Genomic DNA, 27,833 nt, shown 5'->3' on the forward strand with positions numbered 1-27,833 from the left:
CTACACAACCTAATTTCACCCGATTAGCGGCAGCTTTCCGATCGAACACGACTCTAAATTGGAAATAAGAATAAAGTAGATTTGCTGTCACCAATCTGGCAAATTTCACCGGCTTTTTCTGGAAGCCAGCGCACGTTTTGCTCTATCGATGCAAAATGGCCGATTATTTACATTGGGCAGACGACGCACGAACATTTAATAATCATCACCCAAGCACAGTTCACGATTGAACTCCTGCCATGGTCGAATGATTGTTCGAATGACTAGGAATCAATGAATTTTATTGACTGTAGTTAACTGTTTGTTAGTCGGCCAATTCAAAACAGTGAATCTTCTGCGTGCGGAGCGTGTGTGATTAGGAATGAAAAAACACTCGCTGGCGGACGCACTTTACGGACACAGTACGCAAAAGTTGCGCGCGAAAACGTAGGAGTATCAGGATGTGAGTAACAACATATAACTATGCCGGAGGTGTTTTCCAGAAGGTATTAATATATATTGAACGAAAACCTGAATAATTTGAAGCAAAAATTGACCTTCATTTTATACCTACGTGAACCGCTGAAATGACTGTCAGAAGTTTTTTTTGGATAAAAAAAATCATTTTTCGACTGAACTCACGTCAAGCCAACACTAATATTGGAAGATAATTGATCTTTTTTAACATTGTCGGAATAACAGTAGATGATCAAAGTTAAAAGATAACAATAGTACATATCCTTAACATGACGAGATGCGAGATTAGGGGCAACATGAAATGCAAAAGTGCTCAACCGAAACCGAACAGGGTTCTAAAGTGATAGAATACAGGGTGATCAAATATATTCGCAGCGATAATACTTAAAAGAAAACTTTAACAAGACCGACCACAGAACTCGATGCTGAGCTTTTGTACCAATTAGATTATAGACCCAAGCAGTATGGCCCACACAAGACGTTAACAGACCATTGTCTCTCGAACGAGAACAGATCGTGATTAACAGATATGAAGCTAGTCCCCGCATGAGGTCTGCGTACAAGGCGTAATCGTTTTTATTCGTGAAAGCGCTCGTCATAAATTACTAAGTGAAGGTAACGAAAGAAAAGAGTAACGCTTCAAATTATCTATTGTCTGGTAATTTAATTATTTGATTTGAACTTGAAATTGTCATTGGATAATCTCAGTAAGCATTTTGCGTACTTGAAGTTTATTTAGCACGACGATGCCAACTCTCGTTTTTCTCGAGTTTTACTCAAGAGAAATGTAGTTAAATATAATTTTGTCTAGAAGCAGGAAACGTGTTTTCTTAATACCATGGAGTTATCTTCTATTTTCGGTCTCGTCTATGATGTTAAAGTATCGATATGCTAGATAAGCACTTCCAATAAATGGCGAAAGAAAAGCTCATGGTGACGCACCAGTTTTGGGAAGCATTCTCCAAGCAACTACCTATTTGTATTATTTAACGATTGCAAAACAAATTATGTCCACTTATAGGAAAGATAATCAATAACATTCCTTATGAAGTAACTAAAACTTGCTTCAGCCGCTGTGTAGCGTGTTGGAAAGATTTGCCTTAAACATCACATATCTTCGTATCCACTTTCCACAGCATTACCCCTTTCGGAGGCTACTATTTTCTCTTTGAAACTTTATGCATAATGATTAAAGAACCGATCACAGCATTCTATCATTCTCTTGATAATTTACGCAGCTCGTAGCAGACAGCAGATAACTGCAGAGACGAAGGGGAGGGCAGCTCACTCTCAACAACCATATGAGTGTAACCTTCGAATATGTAAGTAAGGAGTTACCTTGGGTAGCATGATCGAACTGACAGTCGCGACAACCTTTATTTTAATTTCCTTTTGCTAGAAACACACGAAGTTCTGTTCCTGGTACCGCGCTCTATGTGTGCTTCAAGCAAGGATGTGATCGCGCGTTGAAATTAGTTGGTACAAATAAGCTGTGTTCATATATTTTGACGTCGATCAAACGTAAGTATCCTTGATAAATAATACGACTTTATGTAAAGGAAGGAAGGAAGGAAGGAAGGAGGTATGTGAAGGAGGGAGAAAAAATAGGTAGCATTAAAGCTTGTGGAATACTAGGGGTACTGTTGCTTTCGCCCGAAATGTTACATATCGTATAGATCTAATGAAATAATGTAATCAACATGAACATAAAATAAATTCGATGTTTAAATTTTGTTGGTTAATGACAGGAAAATATTAAACAGAAACGGCTAAGTATGACATTTTATTTGCTATTGTTCACGATATCAAAGTAGTCGCAAAGATTCATAATAAGAACGCGACAACCCAATAAAAGATAAATATATCTACTGGTTATGTAAGCGCTTTTGCTAGAGTAAACAGATATAGGGTGTGAGTATTGTAAAGCTGGAAAACAGATTCGACAGAATTGATAATGCAACGAACTTTGTAACCCATGTTGATTATTTCATAGAAGGAAAAAGTGCAATCCATATTATTAAAATTGGTTTTATGGATTTCATGTTGTGAAAGTAATTTTCTTTGGAAAAAAATTCATGAAAAAAGTGTAATATATCTTCGATTTTCTTTCGTTTTCCAACGTCGTTTTTGGATCAGCTGAAAAGATGAGGTTGCCATTTGGAATAGCTACGACATTAGTTAGGCGTAGCTGGTGCAGTGCAGCAAACAGGCGCCCCATTAGCATTGCGGATGTTACTGCCCAGCTGCCGCCGGCTCGTGTGGGAGAAAATGTCCCCAGGAAATATCGTAAGTGACGGCAGAGAGAATCATTCATTCACCAATACGATCTAAACCATTTTTTTTTTTATTTACTTGATGTTAAATGTTAACGAACGTAGATATTGAAAAATGGAAAACTGATCTGGCAACTGTATAAAGTAACAAATATTGCTCTGGTAATAATAGAAATAGGCATAATTAAAGAAAAAAAAAACCCATTTAAAACGAAAACTATGTTTTCATTGCATATTATTCTCAATTAGACGAGTTGTCGAAATAAATTAAATTAGATGAAATTTCGTTCGTATTACATAGTCTCCGACGTTGAGACTAAAGGGACGTGGAATATCTTGCGGTGGCTGCTTCAAAAGGATAGCTTAGGACAGGATGTATTCCTGTTGGGACCCCCGGGATCCATAAGACGTCGTATCGTCTTTGCCTACCTCGAGTATACGGGTCGAGAAGCTGAGTACGTCGCGTTGAGTGCGGACACTACAGATTCTGATCTGAAACAGTACCGTGAACTAAGTAGTAGCCAGGCTGGCTGGAGAGATCAGGTAATATATCACCCTTCAGATCTGGGCTGATTTTATACATAGGAAATAGAGGCTGAGAGTCAATTGCGGGTTAAATACGTTTAACCGTTCGTTAATCGTTGTGAAAAGAACCAAGCTTGTGCACAACAGCTATCTGGCCGTTCTAAATGATCCTATACGATTATCTTGTAAGGTTGAAATATATACTGATGTTAAGAATAGGCCTGGATTAATTTATTGGTACAAACTGAAGTAATAGGGAAGACAATTAGGGGTAATGTACTTTATGGATGGTGGTCAATTTGCTAAAAGCGGAAGTTTATAGAATACAAAAAAAATACACGGATTAATCTCAAATTGCTGATGTAGAGTTTTGTGAAGTAATTTTCTCTTCCGGAGTTCCAAAATGGATGTGGTCCATAGCATTAACTTGAAAAAGGTAGATAAAAAGTTACATCGCATCCCACTATATTATTTGTTTCACAAATTTTACTTGTGAATGGAAAATCAGTCTTGAAGACTTCGACATCAACAAACATGTTTTTCTTGCAGGCGGCTGTTCGAGCAGCCACGAAAGGTCGCGTTCTTGTTCTTGATGGCGTCGAACGGGCAGAACGAAATCTGCTCCCGCTTATAAATAATCTTCTTGAGAATCGTGAAATGCACCTTGATGATGGTGGCTTTCTTTTACGTTCCGACAAATTTGATGCTCTTGCCAGTGAGGTATGAAGCACACAGATAACCACACACGTTCGTTTGTCTAACTGTCCATAAAAAAAAAGTTTATCAGGCTCTGTGATTTGCAAATCGTGAAAGCGGTATCGATGAAACATAACTAGACTTTGTATTTAATTTTGTAACATTCAACTGTCTTGAGAAGGTGCCGAAAGAAATCTCCTTTGTGCATATCTTATCATTTTTGATAAATAAATACAAGTTGCTAGTCAATCAATGACACTTGTTTTGAAGATAAATTTCTATGAGAGCATGCGCAAATAAGCGTAGCTTATTTGCATCCGAACTATAGATAGGCTACAGTATGTAATTTTACACAAACTCGAGACTACCAAGATATGGAACTCAAGTAAGCAATTTTTTGTCTGCATCGTGTCACCAGGTTGGCTTAGAAAAATTATTGGATTGGGGTATGCGACGGGTTCATGAAGATTTTCGGGTTGTTGCCCTTGGTCTACCAGTCCCTCCATTTAAGGTTAGCAATTTTCTTACACTTTAGACTGTTCTTCGGTCAGACAGGATTGACACTATTCACAACACATTTGATAATAATGTCACATTTGGTGGTTTTGATTAATAGGGAAATACACTGGATCCTCCCTTTCGGTCACGTTTCCAGTGTAAAGCTCTCAAGTTTCCAGACTTCGACGACGCGTCTACTGAGCTCAGAGCTCTGGCTCCCTCCAGCAATACCAGTCAACAACTCAAACCGTTGCTCAATATCGTTTATACGATCAATACGCCGCAGTTACAAGAACTCGGTTTACCTTTCTTCTCATACGATTCTTGTCAGCGGATGGTCAAGCTCATGGTACGTAAATAAAACATACCTAAACACCAAGTTTATTCTGGTTAGCTTTAAATAGATCCCCCAAGACTGTTTTGATCCTTGCTTTTGTTATATTTGCATTGATTATCGGGGATATCATAATCTACGATAAGTGAAATAAACATATGGTTTATAAATTTACGAACTATTATTAGGATAAAATATCATTTTGCCTGTTAATTGTTATCTCGCTTGTTGTTGTTGTTGTTGTTTTAGGAACTGAAGTTTTCCCTTTCAGAGGCCCTTGACATCGTCTACCCTTCGTTTCATTTGAGTGACGAGGCGCGAAAGTCTATCGCTGACATCGTAACTAAAGAGGATCGTTCCATAACGAAACGGCGAGGGTCCCGTTCAGTAATCGCTGGAAAGGCTTCGGAAATGTCTTGTTTTGCGATAGCGGATACACAAATTGCTCTGTCTAGAAAGCACAGCGATTCCACATCCCGTTTAGTGTTAACTCCATCGTTTACGTACGCCGCAGACACACTTTTAAAAGTGCTTTCTATCGGTTAGCTTTATATGATTTTCAAGTTGATTGAAAGTTATGTTTTGTTTAATCGAAAATATCTCTTGTTATTGGATATGGATTCTAAACATAACACACTTGCATAAGCGTACAAGCGTTGTGAAGAAATTGTAGGTAAGGAATTCGTTTTAATACTGTCCAAAATTGATTACAGGCGACGTCTGTGTTATTGGACCGCGAGGTAGCGGTAAAAATACTTTGGCACGATTCGTAGCGGAACGCCTAGGATACAAGCCTAAATCAGTTCAACGAGTTGGTCTGTACAAAGATATGAGTGGAAGAGAACTCCTTCAGAGCCGACGGCTTGAGGATGGCACGACGATTTGGAGGTATGTCGCACGCAAACTATGTTCAAAGATACATGTACCTCTTATTCGTTGTGGGCTATATCATACACAAGTTCTCTCTGCGATAATGCCAACGTTGTTTAGTTGTTGCTTCCTTCTGTGGCTCGCTAAGAAATGCAGCTTTGTGAAACGAAGTTACCATCGACTTCAGTCAATTTGCTTAGTTTGTTCGGATACATTTCAGGGACTCACCGATCGTTAGTGCTGCCCTAGAAGGCAATTGTCTCATTTTGGATGGTATCGATGTGCTTGATCCAACGGTACTGAGCTCCCTTCAATGGTAAGTTGTTCTGTCGAGAGACCTTATGATCGGCTAGTTTATTAGCTTTACTTTTGCTCTGTTTATTGAGACTTTATACTTCGTAATGAATCAATAGATTTGAATATAAATAATATTTAAATGTTGCTATCGCTGCCAGGGATACTAGGTATTCATCGTGATGTCTTTTCTAAAGGACCGGTTAAATTTCAGTCTGATCTTTGAACGCGAGCTCTGGTTATCTGACGGTACAAAGTTATTGCGTCATGATCGCTGGGAAGCGATAGGCGCCACAGGAAACGCTCGTCCGGTCCATCCCAAGTTCAAAATAATCGCTCTGGCAGAGCCTCCTAAAGCGGATTCATTAGACAGAACCTGGCTGACATGTAAGTAGTTCTTCTGTTTATACATAGCTACGACCCAACCGAAGTAAAAAGGTAGTCTTAAGTAAGCTTCTTTAGATTCAGCTTTGTGTGCAGGTACATCTACCTTCAAAAGCCTCCTAGCCCATAGCAGCTACATATGCACCAGAGTCCACGCCAAAACCTTTAATGAATTGAGTCGATTAAATAATTGGTTGACCCATAATTACTGTTTGTTCTATGTCAACAATAACCCTATATTCTCACTGAATGGACCATCAGCCGAAGTAAGCAGTATGTTCATGACTCTCTATGTACCAACGTGTCCCGCTGAGGAAATGGCCAGCGTGATATCTGCTCTAGTTGGTAATGAGCCACCATCGGAATTGCTCAAGGCGGTTACGGCTCTCCGAAGTTCAACAGATGCAAGCCTTCGCTCATTGTCGGATTGTCTTAGCACGCGTCAGCTAATCCGGATCTGTCGTAAACTATCAGCATATCCTACTAATTCGTTGTACGAATTGTTGACTGAAGCTATGCTTATCAAGTAAGTCTTTAATAGACTTCGATTTTTCGAGACTTCGAATTTTTGGCTTGAAATTTGAATAACTTTAGGATAAGTTTGGTTACAGAAATACTTGTTCGATTTTTAATATTGCAGGGGACAGTCAATAGTATTTTATGTTTTATCTCACCTCTCGTTATGGCTGCCTGCTTTTTAATTGATGCCATTCTTGCACACGAATAAATGTGCCTTGTTGCACTCGTTTTCGGTAATGTGCGTATCATTTGATTTCGATTAGCATTCAGAAACATTTCTTGTAAATTACAAAAGGCCATGTAAGCGTGTTCACTCCCGTCATGTTGTCCATTTAGCATCAAAACTGATCTAAGATGAAACTGCAGACGCAAGTAAACATGAAAACCCTTTCGAATTTAAATCGTAACCTACGCCTTTTTTTGTTATACTTCTCCTAAATCTAGATTTGCTCCTCAACTGACAAAGATGGCGTTTGACGAGAGCCTAAGCGCATGTGGAATTGAAAATTCTCACAATAAAACTAAGACGTTGGACACTAACAACCTTGACATAAAGGTTGACAGAACTACGGTGACCATTGGCGACGTTGTGATACCCAGAAGTCTCGAGCAGAAAGCTCCCGCTAAAATACCCAGTTAGTTCCACAAACGCCCTTAAAATAGGTTCTGTTCTTGCAGCAATATATTATGTTATAATCACAAATGCATTATGCGTGCAAAGTGTGAGGTTATTTGCTCGAGGCAAATAACAAATTGATCCGTAATATAATTTTATTAAACACTATCATTTGCTTATTCGTTTCCCGTATATAATGAAGCGAGATATAGATGGGGTTGTCTTTTCCAAAAAAACTAATGAAGATTTATTTGGAAATTTCCAGGTACTCTTTACTATAAAAATCCTCGACAATTGCAGCAGCTTTACCGCATCGCACAGGATTTGGTCCTTGGGGAGCATTTACTACTTGTTGGCAATCAGGGTGTTGGTAAGAACAAGATTATCGATCACCTTTTAGCTATGTGCAATCGTCCACGCGAATATATGCAGCTTCATAGGGATTCTACCATTGCGTCATTGTCCGTCCAACCACAGCTCATTGGTAAGCTTTAGTTTTAATCGTTCTTCTAAACGGAATGGTCTGTCTTACATTCATCAAGTCCAGTAGCCTAACACGAGATACTAAGAGATGAAAATGAAATCGCTCCGCTTATTTGTGTACGTAATTCTGAGCGTTTCTTGTTAAATGGTCACCTTCAACTTCTTGCTGCGATGCAAGGGTTTATCATTCGCTGTATCGAATTTGAGTGTTTCTGCATATTTGTCTCGGTTTTCTAGACGGTAGCGTTGTATATCAGGATTCTCCATTATTGAAGGCTTTAGTTGAGGGCCACGTTGCCGTGATTGACGAGGCGGACAAAGCCCCCGTTCAAGTGGTGCGCATGCTGCATTCTCTTTTGGCCCGAGGTGAAATGCAGATCTTGGACGGGCGACGAATCGTCTCTAAACCCAAGGAGCTCGCTGGGCCGCAGGAGATTGCTATGCACCCAAACTTTCAGGTGAAATCCAATTTAGGCTTGCTATGCATAGAACTGTAAGGCATAAACCAAAGAACAGTATGATTAGGTCAAGCTAGCTGGATCACTAGCTCATTTGACATTTGTCTATACAAAACTGGGTATGACGCTGATTGACATATCAACATATACAACCAATAGAAAGTGAGACAAATTGCTAGGAAACTGCTGCTAATGTCGAAGGTATGACAACAAAATAAAAACTTTGTGATATATTTAGGCAATTGTCTTGGCAAATCGGCCGGGCTTTCCATTCATGGGACACGACTTCTTCCCATTAATAGGAGACGCAATGGCTGTACATTCTATCGACGCGCCTGATGCCCCTTCCGAACGAGCTCTTCTAGCTAATTATGCGCCGAATCTTTCAGCCGAGCAACGCATTCAGCTTGTCGATCTATTTGCAGGTTAGTTTACTAATTGTTATGATACACGGGTACAAATTACGCTAAACAGGTTGATACCTGTGAGCTCGCCATACATTATTAGTTATCTATTTTTTCATAGTATGTCGTACGAGCAGGGTTAGTTTTTGATGCCTTCGAATGTACTAAAAATCACTGTAACCGTTTATTGAAAAGTCCATTACTATTATATGTAAGTATATTATTACGTGTAACATTGGAGCAAAAGCTGCTCTCAATAGTTGGACGAACTCTTTTTTCGTTCTCTGTACCGTTGCAGATCTTCGCGAGCTCTACGATTCTGGACAGATTAAATACCCGTTCTCCACACGAGAGTTAGTAAACGTCGCCCGCCACCTGTCTGCATTTCCGGCCGATGGAGCCCTGCAGGCTCTAGCAAACGTCCTCGATTTCGATTCGTACGAACCAAACGCAAGAAAACTCATCGGTGAGGTTATGCATCGGCACCGCTGATCCTTACACGCAAGGAATGCCGTTTAACATCAAAACATCAAACATCATCAAACATAACGTGAAAGAAAAACATTCGGAGGCGCAAAAAAGCTAGCTGATTCTATTTCAATGCCCTTTGCCCTGTAACACATTCCTCACTTCGACAACAGGGAACCTTAAACGTAATCTCCTTGTCTCGGAACAATATGACTTTCAAACAAAAGTTTCCATTGTTCTGGCACAAGTTACTCTATACTATTAATGACGTGACTGCGAAGACTGCCGTACAGGTGTGAGGTTAAGGTAGATAATCATAGAGAGCGATCGATGCCGGCAAAGGTATACTAGAAGGCATATTTGCCATGAAAACGATGAGACCTAGAAATTGCAAATAATTCAAAATGTTTTGTAAGAACAAAGCCCTACGAGATGGGTTAGTTTTATGACTCATAGGTGCAATTATGAAATTTTCATATCGATATTCCAGAAGGCATAATAGAAATTAAGAACGCTTCTACGTCTAGTGTACACTTTTATAATAAAGAAACAGAAATGTAGAAAACGATTTCGGATTGTGTGAAAGTTCACCGTATTTGTAAAGACTCACCTGAAACCTTGCCTATTTTGATGTTTAATGATTTCTCAGAAGAAAGTAATACCTGACTTAATATTTATAGTTACAATTTGCTCAAATACCATTGATAAATCCATATGTAGATATGCCTAGTGCCTTTTTATATATACATATATCGTTAGAGGAACTACCTTAGCGAGTATAACGGTTTATTAGGCTGTAATGTTTGCGTATCACTTTAAATTCTAAATAAATGCGAATGGTTCCCTATACGAATTAATGAAGTGTTTTCATTTAGCTAAGTAAAGGTGTACGTTATGTTCTTTCTGTGCTTATGTTGTAGGGACTATTATTCGGAAGTACGGCATTCCATTCGATACGGACGCATCCAACATCTTCCTAGCCGAAACCCATGAACTAGGCCCATGGATAAATGTTACCAGCTTCAATATTAGCTGGAACAGGACCGACGATATTAATAAAAAACCTATAAAGTTTGTTGTAAGTGTAGACGACCATGGCGGGCAATAATATTTTCAGTATATTTTTTCTATTGATTACCTAATAGTGAGCGCTATTGAAGTGGGATTTTGACAAGATTTTTAGTTTCCATGTAAGTGACTACTCTGTTTGAAAATAATAGAAGAAAGATCTCGACGTAACCAAAACTGATCGATAAGATCTTCAGCGAGAACAAAAAAAGGAATTTGATTTTTTGTTGGATTGCCGCATCGCGATTTTAAATGTATTTTTTCAGCTTACTTTACCTTTCCTTGTTCATAACCGTTGGTCTGCTTTTTACCATGGGTTTGGTCAACAGGCATCCTGTATTGCAAATTTTTCGAAATAACAAAATTAAATGCTAGATTGAGTAAGAGGTGCGGCATATGCCGTGGGAGGCTCTCTTGCGCAGCTATTATTTATTTCTTTCATTTTTGTTTTACGTCCGGTATTAAACCGTTAGGTACTACTTTAAATGACACAACATAAGGCGTCTTCTTATTATTTATATATATATATATATATTATTAACCTAGATCACTAAATGTCCCTGAGTTTAGCAGGCAAATGCGTTACCCGTTGCACTATCACGAGAACGGTATTGTGCAGACGTTAATGAAATAATATTAAGATAATTAGCACAGTGGTCTCAGCCCACATGTTGACTATGTTTACGACTCATTTTTAAACTAAGTTAGAGTCAGGCTTGAGTTGCGAACGTCGTTGGGATGTCAATCAAGGGCCGATACAAGCCCAGAAAATCAAGTCAAGTCTTGTAACTTTTTGGACAGTGTGTTTCGTCCTCTACCGCCCTGTTAAGACTTACACTTTAAATCAACGGATAAACATTTTTATTAGCTTTGATATTGTTTCGTCAATCACCAGTTCGGAATATACGACCGTAAAGAAATACAAGTTCCGATTTTCTAAAACCTTTTTATAGATTTTTCTTTAGCTTGAATATGTTCATCGGCTACCTGAAACACTAAATTAAGACAGACATCAGGTACAAAAGACGATTTCAATATGAAGAGAACTTGTTTCACTTAATTCATATTTGAATTGAATTACAGGATCAGTTGTTTCTGAAGCAGGGCTCACGGATTCAAGTGACTTCATCTTTTCCACGACTTGATCGCTTCACAGAACTCAGTCAACAGTTTCGAGTGCCATTTTCCCGAATTAAAGAGCTTCTCATCTCGGGTTCGTATTCAAAGTCTCCGTGTCGATTTCATACATTGCAAACCAAGCGTAATTACTTCACCATACTTGAGAATATACCTACAAACTTTTAACAATATGTATTGCCTTAAGTTCGTGCTGTTTTCATATGCACGTACGGTTCTTGCAGGGGGAACGCCTCACGTTATAAGTTTTGAGGGTCAGCCCATTGTGGGTACGTTAGATTTGAAATCCCGCGTGTGGAATGTGAAGAGCATACCACTTGCCTCTAAAGAGCTTCTTGCTTTTGGACTGCGAGACCCCGATCCGGGAAAATTCGCTCTTTTGGATCAGGTAGGTTGAATATTTTTCAGTATTATTGTACTAGGGTAAATTATTATTTAAGGGGAAAGAGTCCCTGGTAGGAATCCCATTGTGCTAGGGCGCGCATAATTTCTATAGAGATTATAACTTGAATGCAATATTAATAAAGAAATAGTAGACAAATAATAGGTAATTGCTAGCTTTTGACCGTTAGCATTTTGAAGAAATGGCTGAACTTCTCTATTAGACCATGTTAGTTGGCTGAGATATTTTATGTAATTCGATAAATATGAAATATTTATCGGCCGCTGAACTACTAGTATTTATTCCGCTGGCACACTGGCTTATACGATTTGGAAAAAGTTTATAGGCAAAAATAGCCATGTTTAGATTGCATTTTTTGCATACGTTTTATGCATTGGGAATTGGTAACTATTAGCAATTACTAACGACGTTGTTAATTTTCCTCGCCATTTTCAGTCGCAGGAAAACTTATACATGACAAACTTGAGTCAAAATGTGATCAACTTATCAAATGTTCCGTCTGGCAAGATCCTACACCGAGGTTTTAACCGACTCATTATTAAAACCAAACCGTAAGTACAGATCGCATGCTCACGTTGCTTTTTTATGATCTAGAGTGCGTTTGCAGAATGTTATTGCCAAAACAACCCGTAGGGTCCAAAATGTAATTATATACTCGTATGCAATGGACTGTTGTTTGAAAAAAATAGCTTGGGTCACGTTTTACTCGCACAATTTAAACCATGCACGAAGACGCCCGTTAAAATGCCGAGCCGTATTTCGTTATTTTTGCTGCGGTTTACTTTGTCTTTAGAAATGAAGTGGTCGTAATGCCGCTCAAATATCCAATGAGTTTTTATTGGTCGCTAACGCTAAACGAAAGCGTGAGTTGCGCTGTGCCATTCGGCTCTGATCAACTTATTTTACTTAATAAGAGTCTGCTTTACGACCTCGAGAAAAACCGCGTGAGCTTCGCCAGTCTACCAAATGGACTGAAGTTCCTCGACCATGACATCTTTAATTCTGACCTTCACATTATTGGTAAGCGATGGGCCCCTTTAGCCTTTCCTTCGTTTATTTAGCGTATTATTACGTACATTTTCCTCACTTTTTATGGTTACAAGGAGATAGGCTAAATGTTGTATGATGATAATCCTATGTAACATGTATGCGCAGTACGAATGTGAGCGCATCTCGTCATTGTCTGTTGTTTTGCGTGTTTTCGTTAGGTCAAGTGAGACTATCAGATGACCAAGCGACATTGTCAGCCGTATATAGACCGAAGTTCGAGTCTTGTGAGGAGGCAGTGGCTCTGGGTGCCGGAATGACCGCGGCCACCATGAGTGGGCCCCCTTATGGTCTCGAATACATCAAACTGCAAGCGAACAGAGTGTCTCGCTTGCCACTGAATCAGAAGAATAGCTTTTTGAGGGCATGCGATACCATCCCAGGACGACTGTACAGCCTCGAACAGACTCGACAAGGCTGGCATCTTAACACGTATACACTCGGTTAGATATCGGAATAGAGTTTCCTGAATGTATGGGTCGCCAATACCGGAAAGCGGAGAAGTGGCTTTTTTTTTACACAGTATATTAAGTTGCGGTTTTTTCAATGACATTGTGTTGGATTTTTTCAAAAGGAGAGTAAATTGTTGAAAAATAAACTAAATAGAAAGAACTAAAATAATATGTAAATTCAGAAAAATCAGGTCGTTAAATCTACGATGTTACACTCACTAATATATTTCGTGCATTCACGAAATAGCAACCGCTGAGCTTGGACGTGAACTCGAGGACTGGCAGAGAACGCTGGGTTCAAATCCTCGCCACGAACCGAAAGGACCCAAGCATGGCAGAACGGACAACGAAGAACATCATGGGGGCAACACATGGGCCGGCGGCACTGGAGGGTCAGACACAGCTGGTCTTGGTGGAGTCGGCGGTCCTTACCGCCTCGATAAGGGCTTCGACGTCCATCAAGTACGTCCCTATGGTTTTCTGTTCGCTTAAAAAGAAGCGCATCTTGCAAAAAAAGTTTCTGTTGTAAACGATTGCCAAATAGACGTGATTCTAATTATATTGCGGTTCCTACCAGCGAACTAGTCTAATGATAAAATAGAAGAAAATTCCAGTCCAATTCAAGCTAACCTTATAAAACGAAAAATCTTTTTATAGTGGGTAGTTGGACAGAGACATAATAGGGCCCTTTGAGTTCTCATGCGAGGCCCCTTGAGCACTGGCCTTTGAGTCGTGATGTAAGGCGCAAGTTATCCTTGCCATCAGAAGGGTTCCGTGTATGTAATAGTCAGTGTTTTCTAACGCCTAATGGATTACTGTTTCGAATTGCAAGGTTTCGGATGAGATCAAAGGGACGGTGCCTCGCCATATCAAGGAGCAGGCAAAACAAATAGCTCGAGAAGCGCTGGAGCGCAGGCTAAAGGAGATAAACATGTCTGACTCCGAGCACAATGTTTACCGGTAAATTAATTTGGCTTACTTCATATTTAGTTGTTCAATAAGAAATATGACACAGTAGATGTTTCAGTTTTTTTTTTTGTCAAAAACTTAGTTCCTATATTTCCTATATCAGCCAAAATATGCACTATTATTTTCGATGGTCTTTTGCCATTTGTGTGATAATTTACCCACTCCGTTGCTACGAGGGTCAACGAAAAGAAATTTCGACAACACGTTGAAATTAAATTTTTTATTATTCCTCCTCGATTTGTTGATAGTATATTTCAGCCGCAATCATCGGATCAAAACTCATGAAACTGTAGTGAAACTCACGCGTATTAGATTATCAAAGAGACATAAACCTTTGCAGCTGGTTGGTCGGATTAGGATGATGCTCCGCCAACTTAGTTACACTGATCTATTTATGTAACAATCTGAGATAATTGTGAAAGACACATTCTTTCTCGGAGGCCAGATTTCGACGCGAACATGGGGCTCCATTATAACGTGAGAGTAAGACGAAGTATCTCCACAACTGCGTTTGATTTTTGTTCAAATCACAAAGTATCCATTTGTCTAATATTTTTTATGTCATTAGTTTGAACAGGTCTTCTATTTTTACCTGAGTGCTAATATTTGTGCACTTTAAGATGGGTTAATTTCTATTAGAGCTCTCAGATCTTCGTTATTTACTTTTGCAGAAGTCTTTAACGAGATTCATTTTTGGAATTCGAAATTTTCCTTTCCGAAGATTATTGAACGATGTACTAATATTATAACCTTTACTGTATAGAGGGCCAATGCGGTAAACTGTCTTTACCACTGCAGCTTCAAGATAGATGAAGCTGATATTCGTAAACCGTTTGAAATTTCTGATCTTTAATGGTTTGTTACAACCCGCCTGCTAAAAGCCGGCGTGTTAACATTTGTTTGTAATTTGTAAAAAATTAAGCGCGTCTCTATCGCAAAAATAAGTATCGTAAAATGTCGTACCGTTACAAGATAGCGCTCTCGTGCAAGGTGAAATTAAGCTTTGACACGTTTAACAGCAAATCATTTTAAGAAAAAATCTATTAAACAACTATTTTTTTTAAATTTCAGGTGCTTTATTTGTTTCAAAAGCACATTTAGGATTTTAAATAATTTCTATTAGTTCTTCATAGAGCATTACTGTTAGGAAAAATTTACGCGAAGATTTTGTCCGATACACATAGCAGCCATCGGAACCCACCGGTGGAGTGTTGCATAATTGTATAATTACGCGGGTAAACTCGCTCTTCTGAGTTCACTTGACTTTATAAGCCAAATCAAGTGAATGCAAAACTAAACTCTACCGTTTCCAATGTTGTTACTTTAGAGACTATTTGGAATCGGTGAAGACATCGTCACAGACTTTACGCGTTATTCTTGAAGGTCTCGAGGGTAAACGACGCGAACGCGAATGGGTACGCCATCGCAGTGAGGGTGACATCGATGAAGTCAAACTTGTCGAAGCTGCTGCGGGCGAAAACAATGTTTTCAAACGCCGAATGTCGCCTCAAGATTTTAGCCGAGGGATACAGGTAAGGTAGAAAATAGCTTTTCTGTAGCAAAACGAACTTTGTTATAACGCTAACTTTCTGACGCTGGCAAAGACACTCAGGTGATTTACCGTTGTTTCGTCGATATATCTACAATAATGATCATCATTAATAAATCTATTGACAAGTTATATAGATGTAATGATTCCAGAAGGAGAATGCGCTGGTACGTTGGTAGGGCAAGTCCTACAACGACTTCTCATTGCAATTCGGGCGTAACTGTACGATATGTGCCTTCTATGATGTTGTATGGATATCTATGATTACACAACAAATCTGTCTTTAGCACTTAGATACGAATAGATAATACTTTATAATAGGAAAAGCCGAAACGGTTAAGTCTGCTTGTCGACGTTAGCGGATCAATGTATCGTTTTAATGGCTACGATGGACGACTGCAGCGAGAAATGGAGGCCGTAATCCTGCTTATGGATGCTCTTCATGGATTTCAACATAAGATACAGGTTGGCATTTTTAGCGTTCTACACAATTTATAGCCAAACTACATAGGCATCGTAACTGTTACAAATGTCCTTGCAGTAAATTAAACCTCTAGCAATAACGGACATTAATAAAGGCAGATAGCTGCATAGTGATGCCATGACTGTTTCCTTTTTTTTTACTTTATCCTACGACATGCATTCCTTTGAAAAATTGTTTGTCCAGTACGAGATTCGTGGACACAGCGGTGAAGCGTCTAATATTCCGCTGGTAAAAAGCGGTGAGCCGCCAGCAGACGAACGTGGACGACTCGAGGTTCTAAAAAAGATGTACGCGCACGCCCAGTATTGTCTCTCGGGCGATTTCACGTTGCAGGTACTATTTACGGCCTTAACATAGAACAATGTGGCTCATTATAGATTCACGGTTGTGTAAATGTGACCTCAACCTCGGATCCAGTATTTCTTTTATTTTTAATCTTTTTTACACACAGAACATAGTGGGCCTCAGTATATATGGCCACGTGCACACGATATTACAACATTTATGACAAATCAATGTCAAAATTAGCGCTATACGAATAATGAACTTTTTATACAACCCTTGTTCGATCGGTTAGTAGGTCTACTTAGATCGGAGTTAATGTCCGGGGTAACGTGTCCCACATCCACGGCGTTTTATTTCAATAGCCGATAGTTGAGGTTGTAGCAATCTCTCGCGGCGGCTGCAGTTATCATTAAGGTAGGCAGGAAAGAAGTAATAAAGCAAATAAGACTAAAAGACTCATTCACAGTATCGTTTATATATTAATTAATAGGCAGTGCAGCAAGCTGTCGCCGAGATGAGTAACTGTGACGACTTCGATGAGAACTGCGTGATTCTGCTTAGTGATGCTAACCTCGAGCGTTACGGGATTTCTGCCCGGCTATTGGCAAAGGCAATGACGGCACGTCAACCGCTTGTTCAAGTCTATGCCGTTCTTATAGGGTCTCTCGGTGCCCAGGCTCACGCGTAAGTGACACTCGTTCAAAGCAGGCCATATCTAATAAAACTATAAATCACTACTTAATCCAGTAAATGGCCTGGTGCGGTACCTATTAGTTATTTCATTAAATGAAGCGACAATGAGATGAATACGCACTTATTAAGTGTTACTGTTGTATCGTTTTCCTTTTGTTCTGCTTTTTTTTTGGTCGGAAAAAAAGGTATAGAAATTTCTATATGATTCCGGTTCTTTTTTACTGGCACTAGTAATATTAATTGATGCTAGTGCCAGTGCTACTCTTGTGAGCTTAACGATTTGTATTCATTTTCACTGCATCTGTTAAATGTATTGTCTTGTTTGCAGACTAAAAAGAGAGCTACCACCCGGCCACGGATTTATTTGTATGGAAACAAGGGAGCTGCCGCAGATCATCAAACAAATTTTTACAGCAAAGCTCATCTCGTAATCGTGTTAGCATGAACCGCTTTACATTCCTATTCCATATACTTCATGTAAACATATGGGAAATTATCTTTATATAAAACGCAAGGAACGTTTTAACAGAAGTACAAGTAGTGTTCGGAGCAACGAATGGGAAAAAATAAAAATGAATCGTTATGAACTCGATGGAGATTTATGAATGTTAACTGCATTAGTATCCTTGATGAGGCTGTCAATGTCGTCACTAGAAATTTCCCATTAGTTTGTAGCATTTACTTCCAACCCGTTAAACGTCCCTAATCTCATACGCCAGTGTTTCTTCTTGTGCTATATGTACGTGTTGTTGTAGTGGGTAATGGAGGTAAATGTTGCCTCTGTTTCATCTTAGAGTGAATTCCCGTTTTTGTTTTTGATAAAAACACATTACGAATTTCGAGCGCGTAAAAGTTTAATGCTTAGGCAAAAAAAGGGCAGTAAATTGCCCCGGAAGTTAAATGTCGCTTCATTATATTGCAGAAAGGCTGTGAACGAACCTAGGTTACGAACTCTGCCTAGTTTGCAACAGCAGTTGGGAAACCTTGAGAATGCCTTATTGAGCTAACAGATTGGGAAGCCGATGTTGCTCCCGCGTAATCGTATTTAGTAGGGCATAGTGAAGTTGCTCGTGTACTCTGTACGACTCGCATTTCATTGAGCGGACCTGTCGAACGATGGGTAGCAACGGGTATTAACATCTAACACATACATAGGTATATAATGCAAACGCGACCCTTATTTCCATGTCTGTGCTATAACTTTTGTTTCGCCTCTTTACAACTCTTTGAAATAGGCCTCAATATTTTTATGTGGCTTGCTGATCAAGGCCTGAACAAAAAAAAAAAAAAGAAGAAAAAACAAATAATTCGCTCTTCAAAAGCAGAATAAACGAGATCATTGGTTTCAACTTATTGCATAACTGATTCTATCGATTGGTAAAACGTTCCTTTTTAAAAGTTGCTTTATTTTTTATTAATCGCTAACTAATTAGGGTTAAGCTATCGATTCGATTTACAAAGTTAATTGTTACGCTAGGTAATTACTTAGTTGTGTCACAGTTTTTTGTACGACTCGATTAGAAATAAACTTTAAAGAGAGATCTTCGTTTACCTGTTGAAAATTCACTCTATAGTAATATTTAATAGAACACTGATTACCGCTGTACCCTACTCCGTGATGCCGCTATCTTTGTCAGACGTTCTAGCCACTATATCCGCGCATTTCCGGTAGATTGTAAGTTGATCACGAACCATAGCAGAATATGAAAAGTATAATTCTTCTATTCGGTTCTTGTAGCGCGCATATTCACCGTAAATATCACCTTCTGGACCTGTAACTCTTTATTCAGACACGTCAAGGTCAAACGTGTGTGTACACATAAATGGAAAATGTCTGGCAATGGAGCTAGGCTAAATTGAGCTTCGCACGTCTGCTGGATTAACTGGACATTTTAAATCAATTAAAAAAATAAATGATCTAATTTCGGTCTTCGTCAGTGGTAGGGTTAAGCGATATCAATCTCGATGATGGAAACATTGTAAAAACTGTTACTCTAAAGTACACATTTACCAGGTCCCGTATGACCATGATGTTGTCGGTGTCTTTAGGTAACGCTCTACTGTTATTGTTTGTACCGTTTGTTGATGTGATGTGCACTGTTTTTCTGTTGTCGTGGTCACATCGGTTACCCTTGCCTGGGAGTTGTGCGAAGCAAATGGAACATTCGAACAGCTAACTTCACCTAAAGTTATTCGATGAAGAAGGGTAAGGTACAATTTTGATTTTGTATTAGCGGGGACGATACTTACGGGGATTACTTACGGGGACGAATTACTTCCATATAAGTCATATTTCTGATTCATGCATGGATATTTTTTAAATGTGTGTGTAAGATACCTTAGGTAAGTCGTATATATTTATAAGGATTGGTGAAGATCGGGTATACTATGTAGGTATACTGAGTCTTTCTTCATTTGAACGTGGAACATTCTGTATTATATGATAAGTGACTCTTTGACAAATGAACTATAACTTTATCACTTAAAATTATAGGCGGAGTATATAACAGCTCGGGTCCCAAAAATAAGAATAATAGTATTAGACTATGATCACTAGCTAGGCGGTCGTCTAAAAGCACCAACGCCACGCAAATACCCATAAGTTACTAGCAATGTTCCGGTTATACTATGTGACAAATCTGCCTAGTTAGTTATTATAGCTAGAATAATACTTATGAGAATTGTTTCAAAGCGTAGAAGCTAGACATTTCTCTCTATGCTTTTTAAATGAAATACAGTTACGATAACTTTAGTATGGCTATTGATAGTCTTTCTGTTCATTCCGTATAGTTATTAAGCCCTACCAACCTCTGGTAAAAGCACTGCCTATTTGCTTGAGTAGATTCATCAATGCGACGCAATTAGTAACAGGTTGACGGCTTATCTTGGTAAGAACCTTCAGCAACGAAACGTTTCAGGCGAGCCCAAACTGCCACCGAGTGAGGTCGAGAACCCTACAATCATGTCTGACCTAGATTTTCTTATCCGTAAAATGGCGTCCCTGAACGTTTCGGACGACTTTGGCAGCAATTGCCGAGTCTGGCCACAATTTGCAAATTCTAAGCAGGCAACGCAGAATGCCGGAGACAGTGAAATTCACTCACTCGCTAATTACCTGAAAGTACAGGGTAAATTTACCGGTGCTCCCGAGAAGTACTCGAGCACAGACGACTTCCCTGACGATGATGAATTTCTCGATGCGCAAGAGTATTTTATGCCTGAAAGTACCCATCTAAATGAACTGAATAAACAGAAATGTGCCTCTATTCGGACCGGTGCTACGAATGGATGTGCACTTTCAATAAAGCCGCACTGCCTATCAGAGACTGCGCCGGCGAAACATATCGTTTCGACGAATAGTTGCGACTCGTCAATAGAAGATCGGCCTTTTTTGGTTTCCAGCGTTGACCGACCGGTAGTCTGGCCACGATCTCTCAGTGAAAGGCTTCGACAGAGAGCGTGTGCTTCAGCAAACCGATCTGACCCAAAATCTTCATTAAAAAGTGGGCAAGTGCAACTCATAAAAAGATATATGCAAAAGAACGATTATTCTGTTGATGGACAAAAATGTGTGCCTGTTAATGGAAATGGTATGGATGACCGCCGTTCCGTAGAAGGGAACCGCGATGAAATAGAATCTCACCGGACCAGTCGCGTAAACAGCCATTACATTTATGCGCTTTGTCAGACACTGACCCAATCAAATAATCGTGATCGGAAATCAGGACTAGCACACGCCCAACAGTATGGTCTAGCAAAGACAAATACGTGTTGTGAAGCGTGCGCCTTAGAGGTTTATACGCAGTCACTGACCGAAGATGTGAACGAGTTCGGCTTTCCCGCCAAACAACGAAAACAGCCGTATACCCTACTTAGGCAGTCGCTTGTGTCAAAGCATTATGTAAAAGACGACGATCCGTTTCTGCTATGCACTTTTGGCTCAGAGGACGAATATGTAGAAACAATTTCCATTGACGAAGATGTGACGCCAAACCCAGATGCGGCGGATGAATCAATTGAGGAGCTTGGGGACGTAGACCCAGGAGAAACGCAAGGTAAATTTTAAATAGGAAGCGGCTCAGTTGTACGTTTTTTTTTCTGTCCCTACAATTTGAAGGTTTTTACGTTGCCATATTTGATTTTTTTGATATCGAAGGTTTATCGGAAAACCTTCTTAGTAAAACAGCGTTTTCAGGTGTTATCTTGTGTTGATTATAACTATACCAATAGTTCAGAAGGTTTTAGGCAAATAGATTCTATATCAAATTATTGACCAAATTCGAGTTTTAGTACAATTATTCAAACAGGTGCGACATGTTTGTAGTGCTTCTTACGCCTTTTTTCCTTACAGAGCCATCAGGCGCGATGATCGCAGATTTCGCTTTGTGGAGTCGGATCGTTGGCCTGGGCGAGAAACAATTTGCTGACAATGTTCTTGAACAAGGAGGTCCCTTAGCTATGGGCGGCTGGTATGAAGCTGTTGTGTTGCGCATTTTCCCGCGGGCGTCTGGTGGCCATGTGCGGACGCTGGTTCAAGTTGCCTGTCAGAAAGACAATGTAAAAAGCACGATTTTGAGGAAAATCCGTGATACGAGTAAGTTTAGGTTCATTAGTGCCAAAACGATGCGTTGTCGAAATCGACTAGCGTATGTCAATCTGTCTGGGATGCAACCCTATGACCGAGGCTACCAGTGGGTGCGGATTCGTTGCGACGGGCTGGAAGAGACCTTCTCATCATCGAACGAAGTTCTATCGGTTCTCGTCGATCATGGTTAGTTTATCGCACATCGGTAATCTGGAAGTATATTGCGTGATGTTACCGGGCCTGTTACTTAGAAAATGTATGCTATCTTTTCTACAGCCTGTCCGTAAGTAAAACTATTCTAATGCACTACTTACTACCGAAACAAAAGTCTAAGAACGATAAAAAGTAGTATATGCTCGAGATAATTTATGCTTTTTTGGTATCAGGCACCCAAGTTCTTCTAAATGCATTTCGTTTGCATTTCGCCTCTATCCATATATCCCTTGCCAACTCAGCAACTTTGCACAAAAAAAAATATACTTTCCGACGATTTGGGAAAATCGCACCTTTTTTTCTCATTAAAATTAAATGCTCTAGTGGAGATATTATTTGTACTGCATTGTCGTAGGAACTGTACCTATTCCTTTTAAATAGAGACTGAAAAAATATTTCCTATATCTTAAAATTATATTATTGAAGTACGTATGCACAGTCTTGATCAATGACGTTCTGCCATCTTTCTGCCACATTATAATCCCATTATTGTAGAACGCCTGTGGTTTCTGCGAGGAAAACTGTGACGATTGATTTTTGCATACCTCTATTAAAACTAAATGAACACAAATTCATGGGAGTTGTGCGGAAATAGTTTATACTTTAATGTTGCAGCATTCGGGCTATACGGCAGGCGCATTTTCGAGTTCTCTCAATTTTTGTCGGGTAGCTGATGTGTGCGGTATTGCATTGTCATAGCGGAAGACGACGCTTTTTCTATGCACTAGGTTAGGTCGCTTTTTTTAATAGCTTGTATTAGTTGTTGACAATGCAGGTTCGAATCAATCATTCTGTCAGGCGTCCGCAGAAATTCATGTTGTACGATTTCTTTCCAATTTTACCAAACACATAGCATCACCTTATTTGGCATTGGTCTGGATGCTTTTCCGCAGGTTGTGGAGGACATTTTTATCATTTGCACATTTTTGTTGCGTGTGATCTATTTCTCATCACCCGTTTTTCATCAACCGCTTTAGAAATAACTCGATATCTGTAGAATTTCGCAGATGGAAAGACAATAAGGTATATCTTTTGCATCAACTCGTGTGGCACCCAAAAATCGAGCTTTTGTTTGTAACCAACTTGCTCTAAATGGTTTAAAACTGTACTAGATATTTTGTTCTTTGACAATATTATGGCTAGCCGCTTTTGTAGTAATTCTATCAATTTCTTTCGTAATTGGTTAACCAAGACGAAGAGTATGTTCCACACCGAAATTTCCAGAACAAGAGCGGAAGAATCACATTTGGACTGTGTCCTCCGACCACGTATCTTAACCATAGGCAGCACAATTTATTTGGCTCTGGGCCACATTTGCGCTTTTATCGTAATATAGAATCGTAATCGAACACAGAAAAGTTTGGCAAAAAAATTAACTTGTTTTCAAGACGCTTTATCTTGAGTCTCAATAAAGTCATTCCAACAATCTCCAGCGTATTTCTACTCAGCCAGTCCCAGCTTTCAAACGGCGTTAACGTTAAGCCAATACGATCTTTTTTTACCTACGTGAGACGTGTGTCTTTAATACCATCTATCTAAAAAAACGGGCAATACCTTTTCGACAACCCAATACACACTATTATTATTAGCATATAACAATATAATGTGACCATCTATAGCAATTTAATACGCGACATAACCTTCAGCCACTTAAATTGTAGTCTTTTCAGTCCCGTAAACAGATACACGCAACATTAGCATCATGGCCAGCTAATGGTAAACGATATACTTACAAATTTCAGGTATTGTCATAAAACTACCGACATCGCGGACGTTCGTCTGCCCCAATGAATTAATTGCCCTGCCAGTTGCTACCGCTGGCGTATCTTTTCCCCCCGAAACTTCGCTAAAAGAAGGTCAATGGTTGCTGATACGGCCAACTCAGCAATTTAAGCGTGACGGTTTCCTGCCAGTCGAAATCTGGCAGAAGGACAACAGGTCAATTGCTTGTTCCTGAAGTAACACATTTCAGTATGGTATCGAGAAACCCTTTGATGTTGTAGCAAATGATGGGGATTGTTTTCGGAAAGAACGATCACTCGAACACCATACAAATTGCCATTAACAAAAGTAAGCAGCGCAGACAGATTTTGTGTTCTATGAATAGGTCAGGACAAGCGAATGACTAACTGAATAGGCATTAGTTAATGTGACGAACCGAAAAGCCCGTTCATTCCCTGTCCTGCCAATGAACGTCTGTCAGTGCTACATATGTAATATCACACTGCACTATGTACTACTCGAGCTGAACGCTTTATCACGAAATATCTGGAAAATAGTTTGACTTCGGTATTTCCAGTTTCGGTATTTTTTTGTACTCATACAACTACGACTCAATAGAATTCGGCTCTTGCCATCACTGGAAAGGCGGCCACTTTATACATTATAAACATCAATTCCAACGGAACTCAAGCTTTCTGTAAGAAAATTATTCTAGTTCGCACTGTTTGCTATTGTGACGAATGTGCAGTTGTAACTTAATTAGTAACTTCCATTTTATGGCATTAGTGTTTATATGCCAATTTGTTATCTGTACCACAACTATCTACAGAGCCCATAAACACGGCGAACTGTGCACATAATACGATCGTTTGAAGTTTTAATATAAGAATACCATAAACGGGATCAACAAAAGATCCACTTTTATATATATAGGGGCGTTTTTGCCAGCGAAAAATATTAAGTCCGGCAAAAAATATTTAACTATATCCAAAATCGGACTAGTTATATAAAAAATACATGTTTTTTTCACTAGTGAACTCAACACTAGTGAACATTAAAGTTTAATTCTTCTTCGCACATTGTCACACCTTCCGTACTCTGATACCTCATAAAGAGGCGGAACGCGTTTCATGAAACAGAAGAATAATCCGTACAATAAATAATATTTACAAAGCCACGCTAGAAATACAAATTCGAGCAAAGACGCTTTCTTTGATAAAATCATTCGTTGGGTAAAAGTAGCCCCTGATTTATTTTATCCATAGCAACGCAGTACCTTGTAAGTCAATTTATAAATGCAAGAACTTGTGCCAGCGCAAAAACCACTTGTCAACGGAGTTTGCCTTAAAAGAGCAGAATGCACACACGTGCGATACGAATTAATCCTTGCTTATTTAAATTTAATAATATTCTTCACGTGTTTATATATCTAATAACTGTTAAATGTCTGTACTTCACGCTAAGCCGTAGGAAAAATAGCGTCTGAAAATAAAGGATGTTTGATTGTCCAAGTACCAGATTGCAATTTTTGTAAAAAGCATAAAGGTAGTGAATAATCTACATTTCTAGGTTAAGTTAATAGATGATACTTTAGAATTTGTTTGGTTTCAGTAATTAGTTATTTAATTTTCATTATTAGGCATTCCATCAAGCAATCGGTTAAATCTGATATTCCACTTGCCCATTCTATACCAAGATATTCTGGACTACATATGTATAAAGCAGAACGTTATAAAATTGTACCTTCGAATTTAAGCAGCTTGCTCTTCTGCATGATGTGTCTTGGTTGTAGGTTACTTTTAAGGCAGTTAAGGAACCCAAAAAAAAATGGGGTGATGAATCGGTGCTATTTATTTGTTCGCCAAATGCTGAAATATGTAATACAAAAGGGTGCGATTGACGTCTGCAGAATTTTCGAACGTCTGCCACGAGGTGTTGCTTGACAACTACTCGTTCGGTTGAGAAATCCATTTGAAGATGGTTGAGTGAGGGCTACAAGTCTAAGGAGGGTAACATTTTCTTTATCCTATGATATTTTCAATGGTGAAATGAGATTTGCTATAGCCGACAATAGAAAAGCGAGGTTATCTTCGTCTTTTATGTCCCACTTAAATAAAAGGCTTACAGCGTATTTAAACAAGCGACTGTCATTGCGCATGTGGCTAGGATGTTTAATTAAAAAGAGTTACATCTATACTGTGATCACCGGGTTCACGCTATGAAAACATTTAATCACTCGAATCCCGTGAAGTTCTGTATCTAGATTTTAGCGCGCAGGTCACCCTTGCCTTTCTGGAGGTCTTTTTACTAATGAGGTCATCCCCAGACGTAATGACGAGTGTAGTTCGCATGGTTGCATTCCCACCTGGGAGAATCTATGTGAAATACAACTGAGCTTATATGTCCACTTATGTTACCGAACGAAAGTTGTTAACTTTTTTCAACTTTCCTCGACCCCGTGATAATTCAAGATATTACCGTATTTCTTAGAAACCATGTTGTACAATTTACTCAGTGTATTCGTAAGGCGGAAATTATGAGTATTCACACACTTCGACGATACAGTGCAAGTTTAATTGTATATGAGGTTATATTATACGAGATTACACATTTATATGTTGAATGAGAGAGACCCGAATGGCTGGACTTCCTTTTATAGAGATGTGTTTTTATCAGGAGAAATGTAGGTCTTGTAGGATATAAAGGTCTTGTAAAAAAAAAAACTTTTTTGACTTTCAGATTCTCATTCCTGAACCCTCTACTACCACATACTTTTATTCGACTGTTTCCAAATAAATTCTAAACGAAGCCGAAAAAACTTCTTGGTCGAAACAGCGGTACCCACGCGGTCACATATATTCCTGTGATGTCTGTTAAAATTGGGTAAACGCTATTTTTACATGAATGCCAACTTTCGGGCAGCTAAATCAATATTCTCCCAAAAAATTATTTATTTACTGAGTATTATAACGTTCTCGAGGATTGATCTTGATCTTTAAGGCACTCCGTATATTCTTTTCTTACAAGAAATACCTATATCCGTTTTTAAATAATACTATATGCTAACGCCTACAGCATTCCTCTGGTGCGTGGTCCCGCCCAAATTCAAAGGCTACTAGAACCCTATGCAAATTGATCGTATTAAAATGTCATTTTCGTCGTCACGTTACGGCGGTCTGATTCCTAACGGGACTTCTCTAGGCCAGCTTTTTTGATTCCTCCAAAACCTTAAATTATACCCCTCATACTATAATTATTCTGCTTTGAAGTCGACTTGGAATTGTCTCAAATTGCTTTGTAAACGGTCGTCTTACCTTTAATTTTGGGATTTGCCGGACCACCACTCTGAGTGGCATTTACCCGTAGGAAGCGTTTTCTTTCTCTTTTACATGGATGTAAGTAAATTTTCTTTTGCGTAGAGTGACTTTACCTTCTAACACGCCAACTGTGGAAATTGAGTTACTGAGTGCTAGGAAATGGCGTATATGCTATGCTATCTCGCCAGAAAAATAAATATAAAGACGTTGGCCAAGCGGAAAGTAAGTAAAGTCGGAAATTCAGTAGAAAGTATTTCTCAGTCACGTTTAGTCAATTTGTACACGTTAATTTCTTAAAAAATCTCTGTTCTTAAAAATTAATTCGTTTCATTGTCACTGGGCCTCGAATCTCTTCAATTGAGTTTTATCGATTTTCGTATTTTAGGAGTGATAGAGGTACGTTAATACTTAGTTATATTTTAAGGTAGTCGCCTCTTAGTTAATTGTCAATAAACATACGAGTCGAATCGAATGGAAAAAGTTGATATATTCTCTCACATTCTAGTACAAAGTATTCAAAGTTTATTCACCAGCTTTCTCTCCACCAGAACGTCTAAGGGTAACCTGCATTTATGGAATTAATTCAGTTCTACCCACTTCTTAGTCGTACTCAGTTTTTATAGTGATATAT

At 39.1% G+C, this 27,833-nt stretch overlaps 2 protein-coding genes and 1 long non-coding RNA gene across 7 annotated transcripts in view; 2 read left to right on the top strand and 1 right to left on the bottom strand.

Annotated features, from left to right (window-relative positions):
* The first annotated feature begins 48 nt into the window (after positions 1 to 48).
* Positions 49 to 17,961, top strand: c12.2 (von Willebrand factor A domain-containing protein c12.2). Of its 4 annotated transcripts, none has more exons than XM_022812600.2 (30): positions 49 to 442; positions 1,856 to 1,977; positions 2,593 to 2,742; positions 3,031 to 3,272; positions 3,804 to 3,974; positions 4,369 to 4,461; positions 4,567 to 4,797; positions 5,032 to 5,323; positions 5,496 to 5,670; positions 5,873 to 5,968; positions 6,161 to 6,333; positions 6,592 to 6,856; positions 7,294 to 7,484; positions 7,731 to 7,949; positions 8,186 to 8,406; positions 8,645 to 8,831; positions 9,109 to 9,276; positions 10,199 to 10,356; positions 11,430 to 11,559; positions 11,708 to 11,871; positions 12,322 to 12,437; positions 12,680 to 12,906; positions 13,095 to 13,376; positions 13,633 to 13,847; positions 14,218 to 14,345; positions 15,682 to 15,886; positions 16,225 to 16,368; positions 16,571 to 16,720; positions 17,163 to 17,356; positions 17,694 to 17,961. In XM_022812600.2, the coding sequence occupies exons 3-30, from the start codon at positions 2,601 to 2,603 to the stop codon at positions 17,794 to 17,796; spliced, it is 5,082 nt and encodes a 1,693-aa protein (XP_022668335.1). In that variant the 5' UTR covers positions 49 to 442; positions 1,856 to 1,977; positions 2,593 to 2,600; the 3' UTR covers positions 17,797 to 17,961. The 4 variants fall into 4 exon arrangements, with proteins under 4 accessions (XP_022668335.1, XP_022668336.1, XP_086848138.1 ...); XM_022812601.2 differs by having other exon boundaries at positions 4,606 to 4,797; XM_086992012.1 differs by lacking the exon at positions 49 to 442 and having other exon boundaries at positions 1,767 to 1,977.
* LOC147754859 (uncharacterized) lies at positions 7,679 to 19,105 on the bottom strand. Its single transcript, XR_015329594.1, has 2 exons — positions 18,965 to 19,105; positions 7,679 to 8,439 (listed from the first exon to the last, which is right to left on the bottom strand). It is a non-coding gene; the product is annotated as an uncharacterized LOC147754859 (long non-coding RNA).
* A 328-nt stretch (positions 19,106 to 19,433) lies between these two features.
* Positions 19,434 to 27,833, top strand: part of LOC111253345 (uncharacterized) — a 17,088-nt gene continuing 8,688 nt past the window's right edge. For both annotated transcript variants that reach the window (XM_086992014.1, XM_086992015.1), the window contains exons 1-3: positions 19,434 to 19,571; positions 20,284 to 21,420; positions 21,717 to 22,136. In XM_086992014.1, coding sequence (XP_086848140.1) covers positions 19,562 to 19,571; positions 20,284 to 21,420; positions 21,717 to 22,136 — 1,567 coding nt within the window. In that variant the 5' untranslated portion in view covers positions 19,434 to 19,561. The remainder of the gene's footprint in view (positions 19,572 to 20,283; positions 21,421 to 21,716; positions 22,137 to 27,833) is intronic.

Source organism: Varroa destructor, unplaced genomic scaffold (genome assembly GCF_002443255.2).
Source record: "Varroa destructor unplaced genomic scaffold, Vdes_3.0 BEIS01000006.1, whole genome shotgun sequence".
Classification (NCBI taxonomy): domain Eukaryota; kingdom Metazoa; phylum Arthropoda; class Arachnida; order Mesostigmata; family Varroidae; genus Varroa; species Varroa destructor.